This window comes from Agelaius tricolor, unplaced genomic scaffold (genome assembly GCF_023055355.1).
Source record: "Agelaius tricolor isolate 1412-34295 unplaced genomic scaffold, bAgeTri1.0.p SCAF_153, whole genome shotgun sequence".
Taxonomy (NCBI): Eukaryota; Metazoa; Chordata; class Aves; order Passeriformes; family Icteridae; genus Agelaius; species Agelaius tricolor.
The window spans coordinates 771-28,008 of record NW_027269413.1 but is presented as its reverse complement, the minus strand read 5'-3'; the positions used below and the strand labels follow the sequence as shown (position 1 = coordinate 28,008).

Genomic DNA, 27,238 nt, shown 5'->3' with positions numbered 1-27,238 from the left:
ACAGGCCCCGAAACGTCCCATAATAATCCATGGAAGCCCGTAACATCCAATAATAACCCATAATAACCCACAGGGCCCCCGTAGGCCCCAGAACAGCCCATAATAATCCATAGAACCCTTTAACATCCCATAATAACCCATAATAACCCACAGGGCCCCCGTAGGCCCCAGAACAGCCCATAATAATCCATAGAAGCCCGTAACATCCCATAATAATCCATAATAACCCACATGGCCCCCGTAGGCCCCAGAACAGCCCATAATGATCCACAGAACCCTTTAACATCCCATAATAACCCAAAATAACCCACAGGGCCCCACAGGCCCCGAAACGTCCCATAATAATCCATAGAAGCCCGTAACATCCCATAATAACCCAAAATAACCCACAGGGCCCCACAGGCCCCAGAACAGCCCATAATAATCCACAGAAGCCCATAACATCCCATAATAACCCATAATAACCCACAGGGCCCCCGTAGGCCCCAGAACATCCCATAATGATCCATAGAACCCCGTAACATCCCATAATAACCCATAATAACCCACAGGGCCCCCGTAGGCCCCAGAACAGCCCACAATGATCCATAGAACCCTTTAACATCCCATAATAATCCATAATAGCCCACAGAGCCCCACAGGCCCCGAAACAGCCCATAATGATCCATAGAACCCCCTATAACATCCCATAATAACCCATAATAACCCACAGGGCCCCCGTAGGCCCCGAAACGTCCCATAATAATCCATGGAAGCCCGTAACATCCAATAATAACCCATAATAACCCACAGGGCCCCCGTAGGCCCCAGAACAGCCCATAATAATCCATAGAACCCTTTAACATCCCATAATAACCCATAATAACCCACAGGGTCCCCACAGGCCCCGAAACAGCCCATAATAATCCATAGAAGCCCCTATAACATCCCATAATAACCCATAGCAACCCATATTGACCCATAGAACCCCATGGAACCCCACGAACTCCATAGCACCCCATAGACCCCATAATAACACACAGGACCCCATAGCACCCCATGGCACCGCATAATAACCCATAGACCCCATAATAGCCCATAGCACCCCATAGCACCCCATGGCACCCCATAGCACCCCACAGAACCCCATAGACCCCATAGCACCCCATAGACCCCACAGAACCCCATAGCACCCCATAGCACCCCATAGACCCCATGGAACCCCATAGCACCCCATAGCACCCCATAGACCCCATAGAACCCATAGAACCCCATGGAACCCCATAGAACCCCATGGAACCCCATAGACCCCATAGCACCCCATAGACCCCATAGAACCCATAGACCCCATAGCACCCCATAGACCCCATAGACCCCATGGAACCCCATGGAACCCCATAGACCCCATAGCACCCCATAGCACCCCATAGCACCCCATAGACCCCATGGAACCCCATGGAACCCCATAGAACCCCATAGAACCCCATAGACCCCCATGGAACCCCACGGAACCCCATAGACCCCATAGAACCCCATAGCACCCCATGGCACCCCATAGACCCCATGGAACCCCATGGAACCCCATAGACCCCATAGACCCCATAGCACCCCACGGAACCCCATAGACCCCATAGCACCCCACAGACCCCATAGCACCCCATAGACCCCATGGAACCCCATGGAACCCCATAGAACCCCATAGCACCCCATAATAACCCATGGAACCCCATAGACCCCATAGACCCCATAGACTTATGGATCAATGACACCTGTGCACACCTGTACACACCTGAGCACACCTGTACACGCCTGTGACACACCTGTACACACCTGTACACGCCTGTGCACACCTCTGACACACCTGTACACACCTGTGCACACACCTGTACACACCTGTACACACCTGCACACACCTGTGACACACCTGTACACACCTGTACACACCTGTACACACCTGTGACACACCTGCACACACCTGTAACACACCTGTGACACACCTGTACACACCTGTACACACCTGTACACACCTGAGCACACCTGCACACACCTGTACACACCTGTGACACACCTGTACACACCTGTAACACACCTGTGACACACCTGTACACACCTGCACACACCTGCACACACCTGCGCACACCTGTACACACCTGAGTAGCCGGTGAGGTCCATGGCGCGCAGGTTGGAGGCGCGGATGACGGTGACCGTGAGGCGCCCGGCCGTGGGCAGGTAACAGAGGGAGAAATTCACCTCACCCAGGTCGGCCTTCTCCTGTGGGACAGGTGGGACAGGTGAGGGACAGGGACAGGGACAGGGACAGGGACAGGTAACAGAGGGAGAAATTCAGCTCACCCAGGTCGGCCTTCTCCTGTGGGACAGGTGGGACAGGTGAGGGACAGGGACAGGGACAGGGACAGGGACAGGTGAGGGACAGGGACAGGGACAGGTAACAGAGGGAGAAATTCACCTCGCCCAGGTCGGCCTTCTCCTGTGGGACAGGTGGGACAGGTGAGGGACAGGGACAGGGACAGGTGAGGGACAGGGACAGGTGACGGACAGGGACAGGGACAGGGACAGGTGAGAGACAGGGACAGGTGAGGGACAGGTGAGGGACAGGTGGGACATGAGCACGGGTGAGGGACAGGGACAGGTGAGAGGGACAGGGACAGGTGAGAGGGACAGGGACAGGTGAGGGACAGGTGAGGGACAGGGACAGGGACAGGGACAGGTGAAGGACAGGTGGGACAGGTGAGGGACAGGGACAGGTGGGACATGAGCACGGGTGAGGGACAGGGACAGGTGAGGGACAAGTGAGAGACTGAGGGACAGGTGAGAGGTGAGCAGAGATGCGGGGACAGGGACAGGTGGGACAGGTGCCTCCAGGTGTCACCTCCAGACAGGTGGGTACCGTGGGTCACCATCTCTGGAAGGTTCTCCTGCACCACCTTTCTCACGGACTTCCGGGGTTTTTTCTGGGATCTTTTAGGAGTTTTGGGGTCTTTGTGATGTTCCCCACGGGTTCCCCGAGATTTCATTGTCCACTCACCCCCGTCCCCTCCTGGATGTCCCTCTGGTGACCATCTCCAGAAGCTTCTCCAGCACCATTTACCCCATGAATTTTTTGGGTTTCTTCTGGGATTTTTTTGAGATTTTTTAGAAGTTTTGGGGTCTTTTTGGGGCTCCCCACCATTTCAGTGCCCACTCACCCCATCCCCTCCTGGATGTCCCTCTGGTGACCATCTCCAGAAGGTTCTCCCGCAACACCTCTCCCATGATCTTTTTGCATTTTTTTTCTGGGGTTTTTCCAGGACTTTTTAGGAGTTTTGGAATCTTTTGGGGTTCCCCATGGGTTCCCCATAATTTCAATGTCCTTGAACAACCTTGAACAACCATCTCCAGAACGTTCTCCAGGACCACCTGCTCACCTCACCTGTCCCATGACCCTTTCCTATGGAATTTTCAGGTCTTTTGGGGTCCTTCCTTTCTCCTCGCGGGTTCCCCGAGATTTCATTGTCCGCTCACCCCCGTCCCCTCCTGGATGTCCCTCTGGTGACCATCTCCAGAAGGTTCTACAGCACCATTTACCCCATGAATTTTTTGGGTTTTTATGGGGTTTTTTCTTGGATTTTTTAGGAGTTTTGGAATCTTTTTGGCGTTCCTCATGGGCTCCCCACCATTCCAGCGTCCACTCACCCCCGTCCCCTCCTGGATGTCCCTCCAGGTGGCCACCTCCAGAAGGTTCTCCAGCACCACCTGCTCATCTCACCTGTCCCACAACCCTTTTTTATGGAGTTTTGGATCTCTCTGGTGCTCCCCACAATTTTTTTGGGGCTCCCCACAATTTCAAATGTCCACTCACCCCCGTCCCCTCCTGGATGTCCCTCCAGATGGCCACCTCGGGCCGCGCCTCGGCCGCCTCCAGCAGGTTGTCCATCACCACCTGCCCGATGAGGTCGTGCCGCGAGAAGCGGTCGAAGTCGTAGACGCTGAAGTGCAGCCGCCGCGCCGGCAGCTCGGCGAAGGGCACCCCGAAGCTGAAGGTCTCGTCCCACTCGGGGTTCAGCGTCCTCCTCAGCACCTTGGTCTGGAACTTCTTCTTGCGGTCGGGCAGCAGGTAGATCTTCACGTAGGGGTCCGAGAAGCCGTTGGAGTCCTTGGCCGGCAGGTCCCGGGCGCGCAGGACGCGCACCAGGAGCTGCTGGGAGCCGTACGAGTAGCGCAGGGACACCTGGAGGCGGCCGCACGGAGGGGACGCGGGGACGCCGCCGGAGCCGCCCCCGGGGCCACCGCCGGGGCCACCGCCCCGGGCACCGCCCGGCTCGGGGTCACCGGCGGGGCCGTAGAGCTCGGGCTGGATCTGGCCCAGGTGGGCAGGGGGCTCCTCGGGGACCGGGGGCAGCGATGAGCTGGGGAGAAGAGTTCTGGGGTCGGAGAAGGTTTTGGGGTGGAGGATTTGGGGTTTGAGATGGTTTTTGGGTGGGGGATTTGGGGTTTGAGATGGTTTTTGGGTGGGGGATTTGAGGTTAGAGAAGGTTTTGGGATGGAGGATTTGGGGGGTTTGGGGGATTCGGGATGGAAGACTTGGGGCTAGGGATGGTTTTGGGGTGGAGGATTTGGGGGATTTAGGGGATTTGGGGTGGAGGACTTGGGGCTAGAGATGGTTTTGGGATGGGGGATTTGGGGTTGGAGGTTTTGGGGTCATGGATTTGGGGTTAGAGAGGGTTTCAGGATGGAGGATTTGGGGTTAGTGATGGTTTTGGAGTCACAGTTTTGGGGTTAAGGATGGTTTTGGGGTCACGGTTTTGGGGTTAAGGATGGTTTTGGGATGGGGAATTTGGGGTTTGAGATGTTTTCTGGGTGGGGGATCTGGGGTCAGAGAAAGTTTTGGGGTGGAGGATTTGGGGGATTTAGGGGATTTGGGGTGGAGGACTTGGGGTTAGGGATGGATTGGGGATGGGGAATTTGGGGTTGGAGAAGGTTTCGGGGTCATGGATTTGGGGTTAGAGATGGTTTCAGGATGGGGGTTTTGGGGTTAGAGACACTTTTGGGGTCAGGGTTTTGGGGTTAGAGATGGTTTTGGGATGGGGGATTTGGGGTTGGAGAAGGTTTTGGGGTAATGGATTTGGGGTTAGAGAAGGTTTTGGGATGGAGGATTTGGGGGATTTAGGGATTTGGGATGGAGGTTTTGGGGTTGGAGAAGGTCTTGGGATGGGGGATTTGGGGTTAGAGAAGGTTTTGGGATGGAGGATTTGGGGGATTTAGGGGATTTGGGGTGGAGGACTCGGGGCTAGAGATGGTTTTGGGATGGGGGATTTGAGGTTAGCGATGGTTTTGGAGTCACAGTTTTGGGATTAAGGATGGTTTTGGGATGGAGGTTTTGGGGTTAGAGAAGGTTTTGGGGTCATGGATTTGGGGTTAGAGATGGTTTCAGGATGGAGGATTTGGGGTTAGAGAAGCTTTTGGGGTGAGGGATTTGGGGTTGGAGAAGGTTTTGGGGTGAGGGATTTGGGGTTAAGGATGGTTTTGGGGTCATGGATTTGGGGTTGGAGAAGGTTTTGGGATGGAGGTTTTGGGGTTAGAGACACTTTTGGGGTCAGGGTTTGGGGTTAGAGATGGTTTTGGGATGGGGGATTTGGGGTTAGAGATGGTTTTGGAGTCACAGTTTTGGGGTTAGAGATCGTTTTGGGATGGAGATTTTGGGGTTAAGGATGGTTTTGGGATCATGGATTTGGGATTAGAGAAGGTTTCGGGGTGAGGGATTTGGGGTTAGAGATGGTTTTGGGATGGAAGTTTTGGGGTTGGAGAAGGTTTTGGGATGAGGGATTTGGGGTTAAGGATGGTTTTGGGGTCATGGATTTGGGGTTAGAGAAGGTTTCGGGGTGAGGGATTTGGGGTTAAGGATAGTTTTGGGATGGGGGTTTTGGGGTTAGAGACACTTTTGGGGTCAGGGTTTTGGGGTTGGAGATGGTTTTGGGATGGGGATTTGGGGTTAGAGATGGTTTTGGGATGGAGGATTTGGGGGATTTAGGGGATTTGGTGTCATGGATTTGGGGTTAGAGGTGGTTTTGGGATGGGTGATTTGGGTTAGAGAAGGTTTTGGGGTCATGGATTTGGAGTTAAGGGTGATTTTGGGCTTGAGGATTTGAGGTTTGAGATGGTTTTGGGATGGAGGATTTGGGGTTAGAGAATGTCCCTAAATGTCCCCAGATGTCCCCAGATGTCCCCAAACCCCCCATTATCCCAAATGTCCCCAAATGTCCCCAAATGTCCCCAAATGTCCCCAAACGCCCCCAACCCCCCCCCCCCACGCCCCCCCCCCCTTACCTGCCGCCCATCCCCCCCCCGAGCTGCTGTGAGGGGACGCTGGGCAGCCCCCCCGCCCCTCCCCCACCGTCCCCCCCAAATTCGGGGGGACCCTGGGGGGGTCCGGAGCCGGGGAGGGGGAGGGGCGGGGGGAGGGGCGGGGCCAAGCCCCGGGACCCCCCCCCCAATTTCGGGGCAGGGCCCCATGTCCAGGTAGCAGCGCTCGGGGGGGGGCTCGGGGGGGTCCCCCCGGTCGGGGAGGGGGTCCCCAAAAGGGCCCGGAGCCCCTCCCACCCCCCCCAGGCCTTGGGGGGGGTCTTTCCTCGGGGGGACCCCCCCGGGACCCCCCCTTGTGGCGCCAGGGGACCCAGCAGAGCTTCCAGGAGACGAAGAGGGAGACGCCGAGCAGGACCAGGCCGCAGAAGGTGACGATGACGGAGAGCAGCGACACCGACACCTCTGGGGGGAGACAGAATTGACCAAAATCAGCCAAATTCAACCCAAAATTCAATAAAACAACCAAAAAAATCCACCCAGGATTGACCAAAATCCAGTCAGGATTGCCCCAAACCCCCAGCAGGACCAGGCCGCAGGAGGTGACGATGACAGAGAGCAGGGACACCGACACCTCTGGGGGGGACAAAATTTACCAAAATCACCCAAATTCAACCCAAAATTAACCCAAAAATCACAAAAATGTAGACAAAATCTGCAAAAATCCACTCAAGAATCACAAAAATCCAGCCAAGATTGACCAAAATCCAGTCAGGCTTGTCCCACCCCCTCAGCAGGACCAGGCCGCAGGAGGTGACGATGACAGAGAGCAGAGACACCGACACCTCTGGGGGGGGGACAAAATTTACCAAAATTAACCAAAATTAACCAAAACAGAAAAATCCAACCAAAATTCAATAAAATAACCAAAAAAATCCAGCCAAGATTGACCCAAATCCAGCCAGGATTGTCCCACCCCCTCAGCAGGACCAGGCTGCAGGAGGTGACGATGACGGAGAGCAGTGACACAGACATCTCTGGGGGGGAAAATCACCCAAAATTAACCAAATTTCAATAAAATCCATCCAAAATTATCCAAAAAATCCTGAAAAATCCACCCAGGATTGATCAAAATCCACCCAGAATTCACAGAAATTCACCCAAATCCACCCAAACACCCCCAGCAGGACCAGGCCGCAGAGGGTGACGATGACGGAGAGCAGAGACACCGACACCTCTGGGGAGGAGAGAGACCCAAAATCACCCAAATTCAACCCAAAATCTACACAAAATCCAGAAAAATCGACAAAAAATCCGTAAAAATCAAATCAAAAATCACAAAAATCGACCCAGGATTGACCAAAATCCAGTCAGGCTTGTCCCACCCCCTCAGCAGGACCAGGCCGCAGGAGGTGACAATGACAGAGAGCAGAGACACCGACACCTCTGGGGGGGACAAAATTATCCAAAATTCACCAAAACTCAGAAAAATCCATCCAAAATTCACAAAAATAACAAAAAAAATCGACCCAGGATTGTTCAAAATCCACCCAGAATTCACAGAAATTCACCCAAATCCACCCAAACACCCTCAGCAGGACCAGGCCGCAGAGGGTGACAATGACAGAGAGCAGAGACACCAACACCTCTGGGGAGGAGAGAGACCCAAAATCACCCAAATTCAACCCAAAATCTACACAAAATCCAGAAAAATCGACAAAAAATCCGTAAAAATCAAATAAAAAAATCACAAAAATGCAGCCATGTTTGACCAAAATCCAGCCAGGATTGCCCCAAACCCCCAGCAGGACCAGGCCGCAGGAGGTGACAAGGACAGAGAGCAGAGACACCAAAACCTCTGGGGGGGGACAAAATTATCCAAAATCAGGTGTGTCCATACCCATCCCAGGTGTACCCAGGTGTACCCAGGTGTGCCCAGGTGTACCCAGGTGTGCCCAGGTGTGCCCAGGTGTGCTGTACCTGTACCCAGGTGTGCTGTACCTGTACCCAGGTGTGCCCAGGTGTGCCCAGGTGCACTGTACTTGTGTCCAGGTGTGCCCAGGTGTAACCCAGCTGTGCCCAGGTGTGCCCAGGTGTGCTATACCTGTATCGGCTGGCTGGGGATGCCCGCGGTGCCGGAGCAGGTGTGTGCAGGTGTATCCATACCCATCCCAGGTGTACCCAGGTGTGCCCAGGTGTGCTGTACCTGTACCCAGGTGTGCCCAGGTGTGCCCAGGTGTAACCCAGGTGTGCCCAGGTGTAACCCAGGTGTGTCCATACATATCTCCAGGTGTGCCCAGGTGTACTCAGGTGTCCCCAGCTGTACCCAGGTGTGCCCAGGTGCACTGTACCCATCTGTGCCCAGGTGTGCCCAGGTGTACCCAGGTGTAACCCAGGTGTAACCCAGGTGTACCCAGGTGTAACCCAGGTGTACCCAGGTGTGCCCAGGTGTGCTGTACCTGTACCCAGGTGTGCCCAGGTGTGCCCAGGTGTGCCCAGGTGCACTGTACTTGTGTCCAGGTGTACCCAGGTGTAACCCAGGTGTACCCAGGTGTGCCCAGGTGTGCTGTACCTGTACCCAGGTGTACCCAGGTGTGCCCAGGTGTGCCCAGGTGTGTCCATACATATCTCCAGGTGTGCCCAGGTGTGCCCAGGTGTGCTGTACCTGTACCCAGGTGTGCCCAGCTATGCCCAGGTGTGTCCATACATATCTCCAGGTGTGCCCAGGTGTATCCAGGTGTGCCCAGCTGTGCCCAGGTGTGCCCAGCTGTGCCCAGGTGTGCCCAGGTGCCCATACCTGTATCGGCCGGCCGGGGGTGCCCGCGGTGCCGCAGCAGGTCGGTGAACTCGAGGCAGCGGGCGTGGGGCGGGCGGGCGCGGGGGGCGAAGCAGAGCTCGTGCACCAGGCGCAGCGCGCTGCGGCAAACGTCCTCCTCGTAGTCCCCGGACATGGCCTGGGAAACGGGGTAAAAACACGGGAAATTGGGAAAAAACGGGCGGGAAAACGAGATTTTTGGGATTTCCGGGCGTGGTGAAAAAACGGGGGGAAAATGTGGAAATTTGGGGAAAATATGAAGAGAATACAGATGACACCATGCGGCAAACGTCCCCCTCAGAGTCCCCGGACATGGCCTGGAAAATGGGGAAAAAACACGGGAAATTGGGAAAAAATGGGCGGGAAAATGAGATTTTGGGGATTTCTAGGTGTGGTGAAAAAACAGGGGAAAAATGTGGAAATTTGGGGAAAATATGAAGGAAAAGGTTCTCCTCATACTGCCCAGACTGGCCTGGAAAAGGGGGAAAATGGGGAAAAAAATGGGGGGAAAAATTCGGAAAAAATGGGGGGAAAATGAGATTTTTTGTGATTTTTGGGATATGGTGAAAAAATGGGGAAATTTGGGGAAAATGTGGAAAATATAGAGAAAATACACAGTGATAAAAGTATAGGATAAACGTTCTCCTCGTAGTGCCCAGACATGGCCTAAAAAATGGGGAAAAACACGGGAAATTGGGGAAAAATGGAGGGGAAAATGAGATTTTTGGGTATTCTGAAAAAATGGGGGGATAATGTGGAAATTTGGGGAAAATGTGGATAAAATATCGAAAAAATGTCCTGCTCATTGTCTCTAGATGGGGTCTGGAAATGGGGAAAAAAATGACAAAAAATGAGAAAAAATGAGAAAAAATGAGAAAAAATGGGGAAAAAATGGGAAAAAAAAGAGGGGAAAATCAGATTTTGGGGATTTCTAGATATGGTGAAAAAATGGAGAAAAAAGGGGAAATTTGGGAAAAAGATGGATAAAATACGGATGAAATAATGCGGCAAACGTCCACTTCGTAGTCCCCAGATATGGACTAAAAAAAGGAGAAAAATCAAGGGAAATTGGGAAAAAATGGGCAGAAAATGGGGGTTTTGGGGATGCCCAGATATCCTGAAAAAACGGGGAAATTTGGGGATAATATGGAGAAAATATGGGTAAAATAAAGGATGTAAACATAGGAAAAATGTTCACCTCGTGGTCCCCAGACATGGCCTGAAAAATGGGGAAAAAACAGGGGAAATTGGGAAAAAATGGGTGGAAAAATGAGATTTTTGGGATGCCCAGATATCCTGAAAAAATTGGGAGATTTGGGGAAAATATGGATAAAAATATGGATAAAAATATGGATAAAAATATGGATAAAAATATGGATAAAATGTCTTCCTTGTTGTCTCCAGGTGTGGCCTGGAAATAGGGAAAAAAATGGGGCAAAAATGGGAAAAATTGGGGAAAAAAATGGGGGGGAAAATGAGATTTTTGGGATTTCTGGGTGCAGTGAAAAAATGGGGGAAAATGCGGAAATTTGGGGTAAATATGGATAAAATATGGAAAAACGTTCTCCGTGCAGTCCCTGGACATGGCCTAAATAAAAAATGGGTAAAAAAGGGGAAAAATGGGGAAAAAATGGGAAAAAATGAGGGGGAGGAATGACGAAAAAATGGGGAAAATTGAGGGGGAAAATGTGGAAAAAGTGGGGGCAAAATGGGAAAAATTGGGGAAAAAAAAGTGGAAAAACCATCCTGGTCGTGATCCATGGATGGGGGTGAAAAAATGGGATAAAACCATGGAAAAATGGGCAAAAATGGGGGAAAAATGTGGGGAAAATTCTCCTCGTAGACCCTGGTTGTGGCCAGTGCAAAAAAAATGGTGCCCAACACACCTGGGCACACCTGGGCACACCTGGCCCAGCCCCTCCCCTTTTTGCCCCTCCCCTTTTTGCCCCTCCCACTTTAGCCCCTCCCACCGTGGTCCCGCTTAAGCCCCACCCATTTAAGCCCCACCTTGTTAAGCTCCTCCCCTTAAGCTCCTCCCATTGACCCCACCCTCTTAAGCCCCTCCCGTTAAAGCCCCTCCCTTTAAGCCCCGCCCATTTAAGCTCCACCCCTTTTAGCTCCGCCCCTTTAGCCACACACATTTAAGCCCCTCCCACTTTAACCACTCCCATTTAACCCCCTCCCATTTTAGCCCCGCCCCTTAAACCCCTCCCCTCTACCTCCACCCTTTGAAGCCCCTCCCCCTTTCAAACCCCACCTCCTTTAGGCTCCACCCACCCACCTTCCTTTAAGCTCCTCCCCTCAGACCCCCACCCCTTTAAGCCCCTCCCCCTTGAGCCACGCCCATTTAGGTCCCGCCCCCTCTCACCTTTGGGGTCTCCCGACTTTGGGGGGGGTCAGAGGGGCCCGGGGGGGGGGGAGGGGGGGGGCGGGGCCGGGCCATGGAGGGCGGGGCCAGGGGGGGCCCCTCGCGTCACCTGTGGGGGGGAGGGGGGACAAAAATGAGGGGGAGACACCCCAAAAGTGACCCCAAAAATGACCCCAAAATTACCCCAAAAATTGCCTAAAAACTGACCCCAAGTGACCCCAAAATGGCCCCAAAAAGTGACCCCGTGACCCCCAAAACTGACCCCAAAATGATCCCAAAAGTGATCCCAAAATGACCCAAAATTACCACAAAAATTACCCCAAAAGTGACCCCAAAATGACCCAAAAGTGACCCCAAAATTGACCCCAAAATGGCCCCAAAAATGGCCCCAAAATGACCCAAAAATGATCCCAAAAGTGACCCCAAAATGATCCCAAAAGTGACCCCAAAACTGCCCCCCAAAATCTCCACCCCAAACACCTGAACCCCAAAATCCCCACCCCAAAATCAGCCCCACACGCCCGAACCCCCAAAATCACCCCAATACCTGCACCACACCTGAACCCCAATACCTGCACCCCAAAATCAGCCTCACACACCTGAACCCCAAAATCCCCACCCCAAACACCTGAACCCCAAAATCAGCCCCCAAAATCCCCTCCCCAAACTTGACCCAAACACCTGAACCCCAAAATCTCCCCAAAATCCTCACCCCAAAACCTGCACCCATCACCTGCCCCACACACTGGAACCCCCAAAATCCCTGCCCTAAAATCAGCCCTGCACACCTGAACCCCAAAATCCCCACCCCAAACACCTGAACCCCCAAATCAGCCCCGCACACCTGAACCCCAACACCTGCACCCCAAAACCACCCCCAAAATCACCCCAATACCTGCCCCACACACCTGAACCCCCAAATCAGCCCCATCACCTGAACCCCAAAACCTGCATCCCTCACACACCTGCACCCCAACACCTGCACCCCAAAACCGCCACCAATTCCTGTTCACCCCACACCTGAACCCCAAAATCAGCCCCCAAAATCCTCACCCCAAAATCAGCTCCCAAACCTGCATCCATCACACACCTGAATCCCAATACCTGCACCCCCAAAACGACCCCGAAAATTTTCCCCTTCCAAAACTGCACCCCCAAAATCCCCTCCTAAAATCAGCCCCACACACCTGAACCCCATCTGCACCCCAAAAATCACCTCCCTACCTGTCCCACATCACCTGCACCCCAAAATCAGGCCCCAAACCTGCATCCCTCACACACCTGAACCCCCAAAACTGCACCCCCAAAATCCCCTCCTAAAATGAGCCCCACACACCTGAACCCCAACACCTGTCCTCCCAAAACTGCCCCCCCAAATCCTGTCCCACAAACCTGCACCCCAAAATCAGCCCCGCCCACCTTAACCCTAAAATCAGCCCCACACACCTGAACCCCAAAATCCCCCCTAGAATCAGCTCTGCACACCTGAACCCCCAATACCTGCACCCCGAAACCGCTCTCCATCACCTGCCCCCCACACCTGTACCCCAATACCTGCACCCCAAAACCGCTCTCCATCACCTGCCCCACACACCTGAACCCCCAAAGCCGCCCCCATCACCTGAACCCCCAAAATGACCCCAAAACCTGCACCCCACACCTGAACCCCAATACCTTCACCCCCAAAATCACCCCAAAATCAGCCCCACACACCTGAACCCCCACACCTGAACCCCTCAAAAGCGCCCCCCAAATCCTGCCCCACACACCTGCACCCCCCAAAACCGCTCCCCATCACCTGCCCCCCACACCTGAACCCCCAAAACCGCCCCCCAAAATCAACCCCACACACCTGAACCCCAAAACCTGCACCCCACACCTGAACCCCAACACCTGCACCCCCCAAAACCGCTCTCCATCACCTGCCCCCCACACCTGAACCCCCAAAACCGCCCCCCAAAATCAACCCCACCCCTCTCCCCCCCCCACCTGCCCCCCATCACCTGCCCCCCCCACCTGAACCCCCAAAATCCCCCCAAAATCTCCCCCCGCCCCCCCCCCGGACCCCGCGGTCCCTCCGGCCGGGCCCCGCTCACCTGCCGGCCCGAGCGGAGCCGAACGGAGCCGAACCGGCCCGAGAGGCACCGAGCGGAGCCGAACCGGCCCGAGAGGCACCGAGCGGAGCCGAACCGGCCCGAGAGGCACCGAGCGGAGCCGAACCGGCCCGAGAGGCACCGAGCGGAGCCGAACCGGCCCGAACCGCAGCCGAGCGGTGCCGAAGGTGGCCGGGAGGAGCCGATGGGAGCCGAGAGGGGCCGAGAGCGGCCGGCAGGTGCCGAGAGGATTCGGCTCCGCCCGGCGATATCGGGGAGGGGGCGGCGAGGGGGATTTTGGGGGGGATTTGGGGGGGATTTTGGGGATTTTGGGGGGGAGTTTATGGGGGATTATGGGGGGGATTTTGAGGGATTTATGGGGGGGATTTTGGGGGAATTTATGGGGGGATTTGTGGGAATTTGTGGGGGATTATTGGGGGTGTTATTGGGGGGCTGTAGGGGGATTTATGGGGGATTTTTGGGGGGATTATTGGGGGGCTATGGGGGGATTTGGGGGGGGATTATTGGGGGGCTATGGGGAAGTTTATGGGGGAATTTAAGGGGATTTGGGGGGATTATGGGGGGATTATTGGGGGGCTGTGGGGGATTTTGTGGGACTATTATTGGGGGATTTATGGGGGATTTATGGGGGATTTATGGGGGATTTTGGGGGGATTTATGGGGGAATTTGGGGGGGATTATTGGGGGATTTATTGGGACTATTATTGGGGGATTTTGGGAGGATTATGGTGGGATTATTGGGGGATTTATGGGGGATTTTGGGGGGGATTTATGGGGGGATTTATGGGGGGATTCTTGGGGGGCTATGGGGAGATTTATGGGGGGATTATTGGGGGATTTATGGGGGATTTTCGGGGGGGGCTAAGGGGGATTTATGGGGGCTATGGAGGAATTTATGGGGAGATTTTGGGGGGATTATTTGGGGGGCTATGGGGGATTTATGGGGGGATTTTGGGGGATTATTTGGGGGGGCTATGGGGGATTTATGGGGGGGTTTTGGGGGGGATTTGGGTGGTTTATTGGGGGATTTATGGGGAGATGTTGGGGGATTATTTGGGGGGCTATGGGGGATTTATGGGGGGGGTTTGGGGGGATTATTGGGGGATTTATGGGGAGATTTTCGGGGAATTGATGGGTGGATTTTGGGGGGCTATGGGGGGGTTTATGGGGGCATTATTGGGGGGCTATGGGCGAATTTTGGGGGGATTTTGGGCGGATTTTGGGGGGGATTATTGGGGGGATTTTGGGGAGCTATAGGGGAATTATTGGGGGCTTTATGGGGGCTATTGAGGGGATTATTGGGGGGCTATGGGGGGGTTTATGAGGAATTATTGGGGGGATTATTGGGGGGAATATTTGGGGGGGCTATGGGGAATTATTTGGGGGGGTTATTGGGGGGTTCTGTGGGGGGAATATTGGGGCGCCTGTGGGGGTCTATGGGGGAATTATTGGGGGGACTGTGGCGGATTATGGGGGGTCTATGGGGGGTCTGTGGGGGGAATATTGGGGGGACTATGGGGGGATTATTGGGGGATTATTGGGGGGTCTATGGGGGATTTATGGGGGCGTCTGTCGGGGTCTATGGGGGAATTATTGGGCGCAATTCTGGGGGTCCGTGGGGGAACTCGTGGGGGTCTTTTGGGGGATTTTGGAGCGGATTTGGGGGGTCTGGGGGTTTCTGGGGTATCTGGGGGTGTCTATGGGGTCTGTGGGGTCTTTGGGGTGATCTCTATAGGAGGTGCTTGAGGGCGTGGCCCAAACAAGGGGGCGTGGCCTTCAGGAGAAGGAATTTCCAAAAAAGGAGAGGGCGCGGTCCAAAAGGAGGACGGGGCAAAAAAGGGGGCGTTGTCCCAAATGAGGGGGCGTGGTCACAAAGGAAAGGGCGAGGCCTTTAAAGAGGGCGTGGTCAAACGAGGGAGTGTTGTGCCCAAAGGGGGCGTGGCAAAACAAGGAGGCGTGGCCTCAAAGAGAGGGCGGGGCCACACCTACGGGGGCGCTGTTGAAAGGGGGAGTGGCCACGAAAATGGGCGTGGTCCAGGAAGGGGCGTGGCCAAGCTCCGCCCTTGCACACGCGTGTGAACAAGAACCCCCCCTTGCACACCCACATGGCCACGCCACCCCCTCCCCACCCCCCTTTTTGCACATTCGGCCCCGCCCCTTTTTGCACTCCCAGCCCCTCCCCCTCCCCCCCCCCCATCCACGGCAAAGAAAATTCCAGAAGGCGTCCGTCTGTTCATTAATGAATTCGTTAATTATTAATTAATTACTGAATTATTAATTAATTATCCCGTAATTACACCCGAGCCGCTGCGCGGGGGGGGGGAGGGGGAGGGGCGCAGGGTGGGGGAGGGGCAGCTCGGCAGCGCTTTGGGGGTGGGGGAGGGGCATTGAAGGGATGGGGGCGGGGCATTGAGAGGGTGGGGGCGGGGTTTAACTTTATAAGTGGGGGAGGGGGAAAAAAGAGAGGGGGCGGGGCTTGTTGGGGTTGGGGGGAGGGGCTTTGGCGGGTGGGGGGAGGGGCTGGAACCTCGCCCCTCCCCCCGCCCCCCCTGTTTTGTGTGTGCGCGGTGGGGGAGGGGGGGGGAGGGTCACAGTGAATTATTGGGGGTGGGGGGAGGGGTTTGGGGTGCGCCCCTCCCCCACCCTGGGGTGGTTTTTTGGGGGGATTGGGGGGGGGATGGGGGTGGGGGAGGGGCGCTGGAAGACATTCGAGTGGGGGTCGTTGCCTCTTTAAGGGGAGGGGGAGGGGCTTGGGGCGGGGCTGGGGGAGGGGCGACGACCCTGAGAGAGCCCTTAGAGAGAGGGGGGAGGGGCACTGGGGGGGAGGGGCGGGGCCCGTGCGCATGCGGGGCACGGGCGGGGGGGAGTGGCACGGGGGGGGGAGGGGCACGCGCGTGTGCAAAGGTGGGGGAGGGGGGAGTGGCTCAGTGCGCGTGTGCGAGGAGGGGGGGCACGCGCGTGTGCAAGGGGGGGAGGGGAAAGTGAGCGAGGGGGGCGGGGCGAGTGTGGTGGTTGCACACGAGCGTGCAAGGGGGAGACGGTGAGTGTGCAAGGGGAGGGGCGAGCGTGTTGCACGCGCGTGTGCGAGGGGGTGTGAGTGGGTGTGCGGGGAAGAGTCGGTGAGTGTGCAAGGGAAGGGGGAGTGTGGTTGCACACGAGCGTGCAAGGCGGTGTGAGTGCGTGTGAGGGGGAGGGGCGAGTGTGCAAGGACGGGTCAATGAGTGTGCGAGGATGGGTGGGTGTGCGAGTCATGAGTGTGCAAGGGCTGCGTGTGAGAGGGGGTGTGAGTGTGCAAGGGCTGCGTGTGGGTGTGGGTCAGTGGATGTGCAAGGGGAAAGCTGCGAGTGTGCAAGGGGCGGCTCAGTGCCAGTTGTGAGTGTGCAAGGCGTGTCAGAGCGGCTGCGAGTGTGCAAGGAGTGCGCGTGAGCGTGCAAGGGCACATTGTGAGTGTGTGACACGCGCGTGAGCGTGCAAGGGACGCGTGAGAGTGAGCGTGAGGGCCTCGCACACGCGCGTGCACGGGGCCGCCATCACCCCCACGCGCGTGTTCGAGCCTTGCACACGCGCGTGCCCGGCCGGGAGGGGGCTCCCACCCCCCCCTTTGCACGCCCGCTCACACTCCCACATCCCCTTGCACGCCCAGGGGCTCTTGCACGCCCGGCTGCGCCTCCCGTTGCACGCTCGGCGCCTCTTGCACGCCTGGGTCCTGCGCCACATTCGCGTCTCGTTGCACAATCATCGCCTCTTGCACAATCATCGCCTCTTGCACAATCACGTCCTGTTGCACGCCCGCCTCCGCCGCCTGTTGCACGCCCAGGAGCTCCCCTTGCACGCCCGGCTCCCATTGCACGCCCGGCTCCGTGTCCGGCGCCGCGTACGGCTCCTGTTGCACGCCCGCGTGTCCTTGCACGCTCACTCCCAGCTCCTGTTGCACGCCCATCTCCACGTCCCACGGCGCCATCGGCGCTCCTTGCACGCCCGGCTCCGCCCATTGCACGCCCAGCTCCAGCTGCCGTTGCACGCCCAGCTCCTGTTGCACGCTCAGCTTCCTCTGGATCTCCACCTCCCGTTGCACGCTCAGCTCCTGTTGCACGCTCAGCCTCCGCTGCGCCTCCAGCTCCCGTTGCACGCTCAGCTTCCGCTGTTGCACGCTCAGATCCCGCCGGGCGCCCATGTCCATCTCCTGTTGCACACTCAGCTCCCGTTGCACGCTCACGTCCCACCGGATGCCCACGTCCACGTCCCGGCGCCCGCTGTCCACGTCCCGTTGCACACTCAGCGCCCGCCGCACGCCCACGCACGCGCCCCCTTGCACGCCCACAGCCCCTGGCACGCCCAGGGTCCCTCGCACGCCCAGGTTCCCTTGCACACTCGGGTCCCAGGGTGCACTTGGGTCCTGTTGCACACTGGGATCCCATTGCACACTCAGATCCTATTTCGAGCCTAGACCCTGTTGCACACCGGGACTGGGGTGCAGACTGAGATCCCGTTGCACACTCGGATCCGGCTACATCCCCATATCCACACCCCCTTGCACACCCGCATCCCATTGCACACCTGGATCCCGTTGCACACCTGGATCCCGTTGCACACTCGGGTCCTTTCACAGTCTTAAGTCCAGATCCTGTGGCACACTCAGATCCCGTTGCACACTCAGATCCTATCACATTCCCATGTCTGGATCCCATTTTACACCTGGATCCCATTGCACACTTGGATCTCACTGCACACCTGGATCCTGTTGCACACTTGGATCCCTTCACAGTCTTAAATCCAGATCCCGTTGCACACCTGGATCCCGTTGCACACCTGGATCCCATTTTATACCTGGATCCTGTTGCACACTCGGGTCCTTTCACAGTCTTAAGTCCAGATCCCATTGCACACCTGGATCCGGTTGCACACCTGGATTCTATCACATTCCCATGTCTGGATCCCATTGCACACTCGGGTGCCATTGCACACCTGGATCCCGTTGCACACTCGGATCCTTTCACAGTCTTAAGTCCGGATCCTGTTGCACATCTGGATCCCGTTGCACATCTGGATCCCGTTGCACACCTGGATCCTGTGGCACACTCAGATCCCCTTGCACACCTGGATCCTGTTGCACACTCGGATCCTATCACATTCCCATGTCTGGATCCCATTTTACACCTGGGTCCCGTTGCACATTTGGATCCTGTGGCACACTCGGATCTCGTTGCACACTGAGATCCCATTTTACACCCGGATCCCATTGCACACCTGGATCCCGTTGCACACCTGGATCCCGTTGCACACCTGGATCCCTTCACAGTCTTAAGTCCAGATCCCGTTGCACACCTGGATCCCGTTGCACACTCACCTCCCCCCTCTCCCCCTCTTTCCCGGCTACCTGGGGGTCCCTCCCTCACACCTGGGAGTCTCTCCCCAGTACCTGAAGGTCCCTCCCTGGTACCTGAGAGTCTCCCCCTCACACCTGGGGGTCCCTCCCTGGCACCTGAGGCTCTCACCCCGGTGTTTGGGTGTCTCCCCCTCACACCTGGGGTTCCCTCCTCGGTACCTGAAGGTCTCCCCCTGACACCTGGGAGTTTCTCCCTCACACCTGAGGGTCCCTCCCTCACACCTGGCCATCCCTCCCGGCTACCTGAGGCTCTCACCCCGGCCCCTGAAGCTTCCAGCCCCGCACCTGAGGGTCCCTCCTCAGCACCTCCCCGCCTCCCCCTCCCGCTGGCACCGAAGGACCCCGCCCCCTTTTCCCCGCCCCTCCAGGTGCTCAGGTGCGCGTCCATCACCTCTCGAGGAAGAGGCGCAGGGCGCGGTCGATGTTCATGCGGTGCCCGACGCGGGTGACGCCCAGGTCGATGTAATCCTCCTTGGTGAGCGCGGGCAGGTGCGTGCCGTCGATCTCGTTGTGCAGGAAGCGCGCCCGGTGCTCGCCCAGGTTCAGCGACTCCAGCCAGTCCGCCACGTCGAACTTGCTCCAAAAAGCCAAAGGTTTCGCCCCAAAAGGCTTGGGCGGGGCGGCGGGGCCGGCGAGGGACGAGGCGGTGGCGGCGCGGGGCGGGGACAGCGAGCGCAGCTCCAGGTAAGAGGCGGAGCCGCCGCCGCCTCCTCCTCCTCCTCCTCCCCCGTACAGGTGAGCCGCGGGTAAGGTGGGCAGGGAGGCGGGGCGGGGGGCGGGGCTTCCGCGGCGCTCCGAGGGGGGAGGGGCGGGGCTCGGCGCGCGCCGGAGGGGCGGGCGCACGTCCAGGTCGCCGCCCACGGCCACGCCCACCGAGGGTTTGGGAGGGGGCGGCGGCCAATGGGGGAAGAGGGCGGAGGTTGGGGGGAGGGGCTTGGTGGAGGAGGAGGGGGGAGGGGCGGAGTCCGTGAGCCTGTGGGGGAAGGGGAAAGGGGGAGGGGTTAGAGAGGGGGGAGGGGTGGGGGACACGCCCACGCCCTGCCCGTCAACCCAAACACACCCGGTGGGTGGGGACAGGTGAGGACAGGTGAGATAAAGGTGAGGAACAGGTGAGATAAAGGTGAGAACAAGTGAGATACAGGTGAGGAACAGGTGAGATGCAGGTGAGATGCAGGTGAGGACAGGTGAGATGCAGGTGAGAACAGGTGAGATACAGGTGAGGACAGGTGAGGTAGAGGTGAGATAAAGGTGAGTTACAGGTGAGAACAGGTGAGATATAGGTGAGTTACAGGTGAGAACAGGTGAGATACAGGTGAGATACAGGTGAGAAGTGTGGTACAGGTGAGATACAGGTGAGGACAGGTGAGGAACAGGTGAAGAACAGGTGAGGTACAGGTGAGGACAGGTGTGATACAGGTGAGGTACAGGTGAGGAACAGGTGAGAAGTGTGGTACAGGTGAGGAACAGGTGAAAACAGGTGAAATACAGGTGAGAACAGGTGAGAAGTGCAGTACAGGTGTGATGGGCACAGGTGTGAGAGACACCACAGGTGTGACACCCACCCCAATCCATGCAACGGCCACCACAGGTGTGTCACAGGTGTGTCACAGGTGTGTCACAGGTGTGCCACAGGTGTGTCACAGGTGTGCCACAGGTACCACAGGTGCGATACCCCCCAAGCCCATGCACAGAGTGCCAGGTGTGCCACAGTTGTGTCACAGGTGTGTCACAGGTGCAACGGATGACCCCCAAAACCATGCACAGAATGCCAGGTGTGCCACAGATGTCACAGGTACCACAGGTGTGATGGGTGCCCTCCAGTCCATGCAGCAGGTGCCAGGTGTGCCACAGGTGTGCCACAGGTGTGATGGACCCCCCCATCCATGCAGCAGATGTCACAGGTGTGCCACAGGTGCCACAGGTGTGCCACAGGTGCGATGCCCCCCTCCCGGATCCATGCAGCAGGTGCAGCAGGTGCAGCAGGTGCCAGGTGTGTCACGGGTGTGTCACGGGTGTGTCACAGTTGTGTCACAGGTGCAATGGGTGTGGCACAGGTGTGATGGCCTCTCCAATCCATGCAGCAGGTGCCAGGTGTGTCACAGGTGTGCCCCAGCCCCCAAGCCCATGCAGCAGGTGCCAGGTACAATGGGTGCTCCTTCAATCCATGCAGCAGGTGCCAGGTGTGCCACAGGTGTGTCACAGGTGTGTCACAGGTGTCACTGGCCCATCCATGCCATCAATGTCACAGGTGTGTCCCAGGTGAGATGGATGGCTCAGGTGTGACACGTGTCACAGGTGTGATGTCCCAGGTGTGTCCCAGGTGATGGCTCAGGTGTGACAGGTGTGATGTCCCAGGTGTGACAGGTGTGACAGGTGTGATGTCAGAGGTGTGGTGGCTCAGGTATCACAGGTGTGATGTCACAGGTGTGACAGGTGTGATGTCAGAGGTGTGGTGGCTCAGGTATCACAGGTGTGATGTCACAGGTGTGGTGGCTCAGGTATCACAGGTGTGATGGGTGCCACACCCCCCCCAAGGTGTCCCAGGTGTGGTGGAAGCCACGCCCCCAGGTATGATGGAAGCCACGCCCCCCAGGTGTCCCAAGTGTGATGGGCACCCCAGGTGTGCCTCAAGCCCCGCCCCTCGCCAGGTGTGATGGAAACCACGCCCCCAGGTGTGATGGATGGAAGCCCCGCCTCCAGGCGCTAAGACCTGCCCCCAATTGAGATGGAAGCCCCGCCCCCAGGTGCTAACCCCCGCCCCTGGTGTTCTGCAAGCCCCGCCCCCAGGTGCTAAGCCCTGCCCCCGATGTGCTGGAAGCTCCGCCCCCAGGTGTGATGGAAGCCCCGCCTCCAGGTGCTAAGCCCCACCCCAGGTGTTCTGCAAGCCCCGCCTCCAGGCGCTAATCCCAGCCCCCAGGCTGTGATGGAAGCCACGCCCCCAGGTGTTCAAGCCCCGCCCCCGATGTGATGGAAGCCCAACCCCAGGTGTGTCTCAAGCCCCCGCCCCAGGTGCTAATCCCAGCCCCCAGGCTGTGATGGAAGCCCCGCCCCCGATGTGATGGATGCCCCGCCCCCAGGTGTGCCTCAGGCCCCGCCCCCTCACCTGAGCCTCCCCGCGAATCCTCCCTCGAGTCCCGCGCGGCTCCAGGAGGCGGCGGCCGCGCCCATCCCCCCGCGCGGGCCCTGCTGGGGGGGGGGGAGGGGCAGCGCCAGCGGGGGGAGGGGCAGGGGCGGCACCGCCTCCTCCCCGCCCCCGCTCCCCCCCCACTCCTGCCCTCCCCTGCCCCCCCTCAGCACCACCCGGCCCCGCCCCCCCCTCCGCCCCTCCCCCGCGGCCCCGCCCCCGTCCGGCCCCTCCCCCAGCTCGGGGGGGTGGTCGCTGCTGCTGCGGCTGTCGGGCTCCTCGATGCCCGAGTCCGTCACCCGCCTCCGCCGCCCCCCTCCTGGGCACCGCCCCCCAGGACCGCCCCTCCCCCGCCCAACCCCGCCCCGCCCCCTCCCCCTCGGCGGGGGGTCGTGGGTGGTGGCCCCGCCCCCCGCCCCTCCTCCCCCCGCCGCCCTGGGTCAGCGTGGCCACCTCGCTGTCGTACGAGGTCAGGCTGGAGGTGGCCGAGTCCCCTCCCCCGCCCATGGCGGTGGGGGGGGCGGCGGGGGGAGGGGCCCCGTCCGGGTGCGGGGGGGGAAGGGGCGGCCCCGGCGGGGTGCGGTGGGGGCGGGGCCTCGAAGCTGTTGGCGAATTCCAGGGGAGGGGGGGAGGGGCTCGGCCAGCAGCAGCTCCTCGTCCGCGTCCACCGAGGGGGCGGGGGGGGGGAAGGGGAGAGGAGGGGAGACCCCCCCCCCTCCGACCCCTCCCCCACCCACCGAGACCCCCTCCCCCACCGTCGGAGAAGCGGACGCGGCCCTCGGCGCCCCCCTCCCCCCCAGAGGGGCTCGAGGCGGCGGGAGGGGCTGGCGGGGGGGGGGGGCGGGGTATTTTTGGGGAGGGGGCGCCTTGGGCAGAGTGGGCGGGCCCGAGAGGTGCAGGGAGGAGACCCCGCCCAAAAGGGGGAGGGAGCGAACCCCGACCCCTCCTCCGCCCCCGGCTCCGAGGGCGCCCATCCCCCCCCAGACCGGGGTGGTGGAGGGGGGGAGGGGGCGGAGCCGGCGGGGGGAGGGGCGTGCATGGGGGGGGGGAGGCCCCCGTGGAGCCCCCCCAGGTTGGGGAAAGGGGAGGAGGAGGGGGGAGGGGGCGGAGGGGGGGGAGGACGCGGCAGGAGCCGGGCGGGGGAGGGGCGCGCACGGGGCTCAGACTGGGATGGAGCGGGGACAAACTGGGATGGACTGGGGACAAACTGGGGTGCACCGGGGACAAACTGGGGTGCACCGAGCCCATACTGGGGTGCACCGGGCTCAAACTGGGGTGCACCGGGCCCATACTGGGGTGAACGGGGCCCATACTGGGGTGAACTGGCGCCGCCCCCGGGTGCAGCGGGGGCGGGGCCGCGCCTCCCGCCCCGCCCCCTCCCACGCTGCTGAAGGCGCTGCCCCGCCCCCCGGCCCCTCCTCTGGCCCCTCCCCCTCGGTAGCCGCGGGTGGGGGCGGGGAAAGGCTCCGCCCCCGCCCCTCCCCCACCGGCCACGAACATGCCCTCGTCGATGCTTTTGGAGTGACGTAATCGCGGCTGGGCGGGGGGAGGGCCCAAGGCCCCGCCCCCTCCTCCCGGAGCCCCGCCCACCAGCCCCTCCTCATCCTCCTCGGTGCTGAGGAAGAGCGCGGAGCGACGCCCCGCCCCCCCACTCCCTGCGCCCCGCCCCCACCAGCGCCGCCCCGAACTGGGAGGTGAAATCCAAACCCTGCGAAGGGGGCGGGGCCATGGCGGGGGGCGGGGCGGCCCCACCCCCGCCCTGAGGACCCCCGACCCCTCCCCCACCCCCGACCCCCACCCCCCACCCCTGCGGGTCCATCGGGGGTCGAGGCCGCCCCTCCCCCCGCCTCCCACCCCTCCCCCCTCGGCCTCCACGCTGCTGCCGCGGCTCGAGCGGCCCGAGCTGGAGGTCGAGGGGGCCTTGACGACGATCGTGGGTATCGCGATAGAGCTTTTGTCGGCCGGGGCCCCTCCCCCGCCCAGCGAGGCCCCGCCCCCTGCCCCTCCCCCTGCCCCTCCCCCTCCCTGCCCCTCCCCCTCCACCTTGGTTTGCTTCACCAGGGGCCCCTTGCGCCGCAGGGGCTTGGGGGGGCCCCCGCCGCCCCTCCCCCCGCCCGCGCCGCCCCCGCCCCCCCCCCCCCAGGTTGTAAAGGCGCCAGGGCGCCCCCTCCCCCACCCCCCCCCGCCACGGCCCCTCCCCCTCCCGGGGCGTGTCGGGGGCTGGGGGGGGGAGGGGCGGTGTAGGGGGGCTCGGGGGGGGAGGTGGTGGGGGGAGGGGGGATCTCGTCCGAGCCGGGCACCGAGAGGCTGCGGCTGAAGCGGCCGGGGGGCGGAGCCAGGAACGGCCGCTCCTCCTCGGGGGCACCTGCGGGAGACAGGAACCGCCAATTAATCATTAATTAGTTAATCGATCGATCGATCGATCAATTCATCGATCGATTAATCAATCTATCAATTTATTTATTATTTGTTATTTATTATTTATTATTTATTACTTATTACTTGTTACTTATTTATTATTTAATTTTTATTAACTATTAATCAATAATTAATAATCATTAATCATTGATTAATTATTAATCATTCATTATTAACTCTTAATTCCCGAACCGCCAATTAATAATTAATTCGTTAATTAATCAATTAATCGATCAATTAATCAATCTATCAATTTATTTATTATTTATTATTTATTATTTATTATTTATTTTTATTACTATTAATCAATAATTAATAATCATTAATCATTGATTAATTATTAATCATTCCTTATTAACTATTACTTGCTAATTATTAACTATTAATAATTAATAATCATTAATCATTGATTATTAATCATTCCTTATTAACTATTAATTGTTAATTATTAACTATTAATCAATAATTAATAATCATTAATCATTAATTATTAATCATTCCTTATTAACTAGTAATTGTTAATTATTAACTATTACTCAATAATTAATAGTCATTAATCATTGATTAATTATTAATAATTCCTTATTAACTATTAATTGTTAATTATTAACTATTACTCAATAATTAATCATTAATCATTGACTAATTATTAATCATTCCTTATTAACTATAAATTGTTAATTATTAACTATTAATCATTACTTAATAATAATTAATCATTATACAATAATGAATAACCATTAATCATTAAGTATTAATAGTGTATTATTAACGGTTAATTATTAATTATTAAGTTATTAGTAATATATTCTTAATTCTTAATCGTTTATTATTTATTATTACCGAATAATTATTTATTATTAATTATTGATTATTAGTTATTAATTATAAATTATAAATTATAATATTAATTATTTATTATTAAATACTAATTTAATAATAATTGATTCTTAATTTTTAACTATTCATTATCAATCATTTATTATTAACTATTAATTATTATATTAATTATTAATGAATTATGTATTATTTCTTCTTAATTAACTATTAATTATTAGTTAAAAGCTTAGCTATTAATAATTATTCATTAAAAACTTCACTGTTAATAATTATGCAGAAAATTAAATCATTAGAATTTATTAATAAAAAGTCATTGTTAAAAGTTAGTTCTTGATAATGCACCATCAAAATGAAGCGTGAAAATTAATGATTAAAAATTGGTTACTCAAGATTCGCTATTAAAATGCCATAAAAATTATTAATTATTAAATATTAAAATTTATTAATAAAATCAAGATTAAAAATTATTATTAAATATATCAATAAGAAGTAATTATTATAATCGATTATTTAAAGTAATGATTAACAATTAATTATGAATTCCACTAATAAAATAATTATTAAAATTATTAAAATTTTAAAATTAAACTACATATATAATAATATTACAACTAATAAATAAATTAAATAATCAAATAAATAATTTAATAAATTATTAAAATTAAAATTAATAAATAATTATTAAAATGATTAAAGTTGAAGTTTAGAAATCGTTATTAAAAATCTATTATGACAATGAATTGTTAAAATAATTCCTAAAATATACTTAAAATCATTAATAAGAAATAATTATTCAAAATTAATTAAAACATTCAACATCAGCGCCGTGAGTTTGGGGGGAAAGGGTGAAAAACGGGAAAAAACTAAAAGAAAAACCAAAAAAAAAAACCCAAAAAACCCACCCCAAACCAACAAAAAAACCCAAAATAAACAAAAAACCCCAAAAAGGCCCAAAAATGCCCCAAATTTCCCGAAATTCCCGAAATTCCGGACGCACCGATGGATTTCTGGCGCAGGCATCAGCCCGGTGGGGGGGGCCCGGGGGCAGGAAGGGGCGATCGAAGCCGCCCGGCCCCACCCGGTGGGACTCAAACGGAGCCTGGGGAGGGGAAAATGGAAATTCACACAAATTTCACCCAAAAAGCGCCTGAATTTCACCCAAAAGGCGCCTGAATTTTACCTGAATTTCACCCGAATTTCACCCAAATAACGCCTGAATTTTACCTGAGTTTCACCCAAAAAGCGCCTGAATTTTACCTGAATTCACCCAAAAAGCGCCTGAATTTTACCCGAATTTCGCCCAAATTTCACCCGAATTTCGCCCAAATAACGCCTGAATTTTACCTGAATTTCACCAAATGGCGCCTGAATTCACCTCAATTTCACCTGAATTTCACCCAAATATCACCCAAATAGCGCCTGAATTTCACCCGAATTTCACCTGAACTTCACCCAAATAGCACCTGAATTTCACCCGAATTCACCCAAAAAGCGCCTGAATTTCACCTGAATTTCACCCAAATTTCACCTCAATAGCGCCTGATTTCGCCCTGAATTTCCCCCGCATTTCACCCAAATGGCGCCTGAATTTTGCCTGAACTTCACCCAAATACCACCTGAATTTTCCCCAAATTTAGCTGAATTTCACTTGAATTTCACCCAAATAACACCTGAATTTTCCCCAAATATCGCCTGAATTTCACCTGAATTTCACCTGAATTTCACCCAAATTTCACCCAAAAAGCGCCTGAATTTCGCCTGAATTACACCTGAACTTCACCCAAAGAACGCCTGAATTTCACCCGAATTCACCCGAATTTCACCTGAACTCACTCAAATAACACCTGAATTTCACCTGAACTTCACCCAAATAACACCTCAATTTCACCCAAATATC

The 27,238-nt window shown here is 55.9% G+C and overlaps 1 protein-coding gene and 2 long non-coding RNA genes across 5 annotated transcripts; 2 read left to right on the top strand and 1 right to left on the bottom strand.

Annotated features, from left to right (window-relative positions):
- Positions 1-5,004: 5,004 nt before the first annotated feature.
- Positions 5,005-6,246, top strand: LOC139586925 (uncharacterized). Of its 3 annotated transcripts, XR_011678081.1 has the most exons (5): positions 5,005-5,211; positions 5,372-5,403; positions 5,468-5,545; positions 5,577-5,896; positions 5,992-6,246. It is a non-coding gene; the product is annotated as an uncharacterized lncRNA (long non-coding RNA). The 3 variants fall into 3 exon arrangements; XR_011678080.1 differs by having other exon boundaries at positions 5,372-5,545; positions 5,577-5,977; positions 6,073-6,246; XR_011678082.1 differs by lacking the exon at positions 5,577-5,896 and having other exon boundaries at positions 5,372-5,545.
- Positions 6,247-18,579: 12,333 nt separating this feature from the next.
- LOC139586929 (SH3 and multiple ankyrin repeat domains protein 1-like) lies at positions 18,580-26,463 on the bottom strand. The gene is made up of 3 exons (XM_071420613.1): positions 26,339-26,463; positions 22,063-24,448; positions 18,580-19,932 (listed from the first exon to the last, which is right to left on the bottom strand). The coding sequence occupies exons 2-3, from the start codon at positions 22,125-22,127 to the stop codon at positions 19,347-19,349; spliced, it is 651 nt and encodes a 216-aa protein (XP_071276714.1). The 5' UTR covers positions 22,128-24,448; positions 26,339-26,463; the 3' UTR covers positions 18,580-19,346.
- Positions 20,086-21,050, top strand: LOC139586930 (uncharacterized). Its single transcript, XR_011678087.1, has 3 exons — positions 20,086-20,154; positions 20,453-20,821; positions 20,983-21,050. It is a non-coding gene; the product is annotated as an uncharacterized lncRNA (long non-coding RNA).
- Positions 26,464-27,238: the final 775 nt, after the last annotated feature.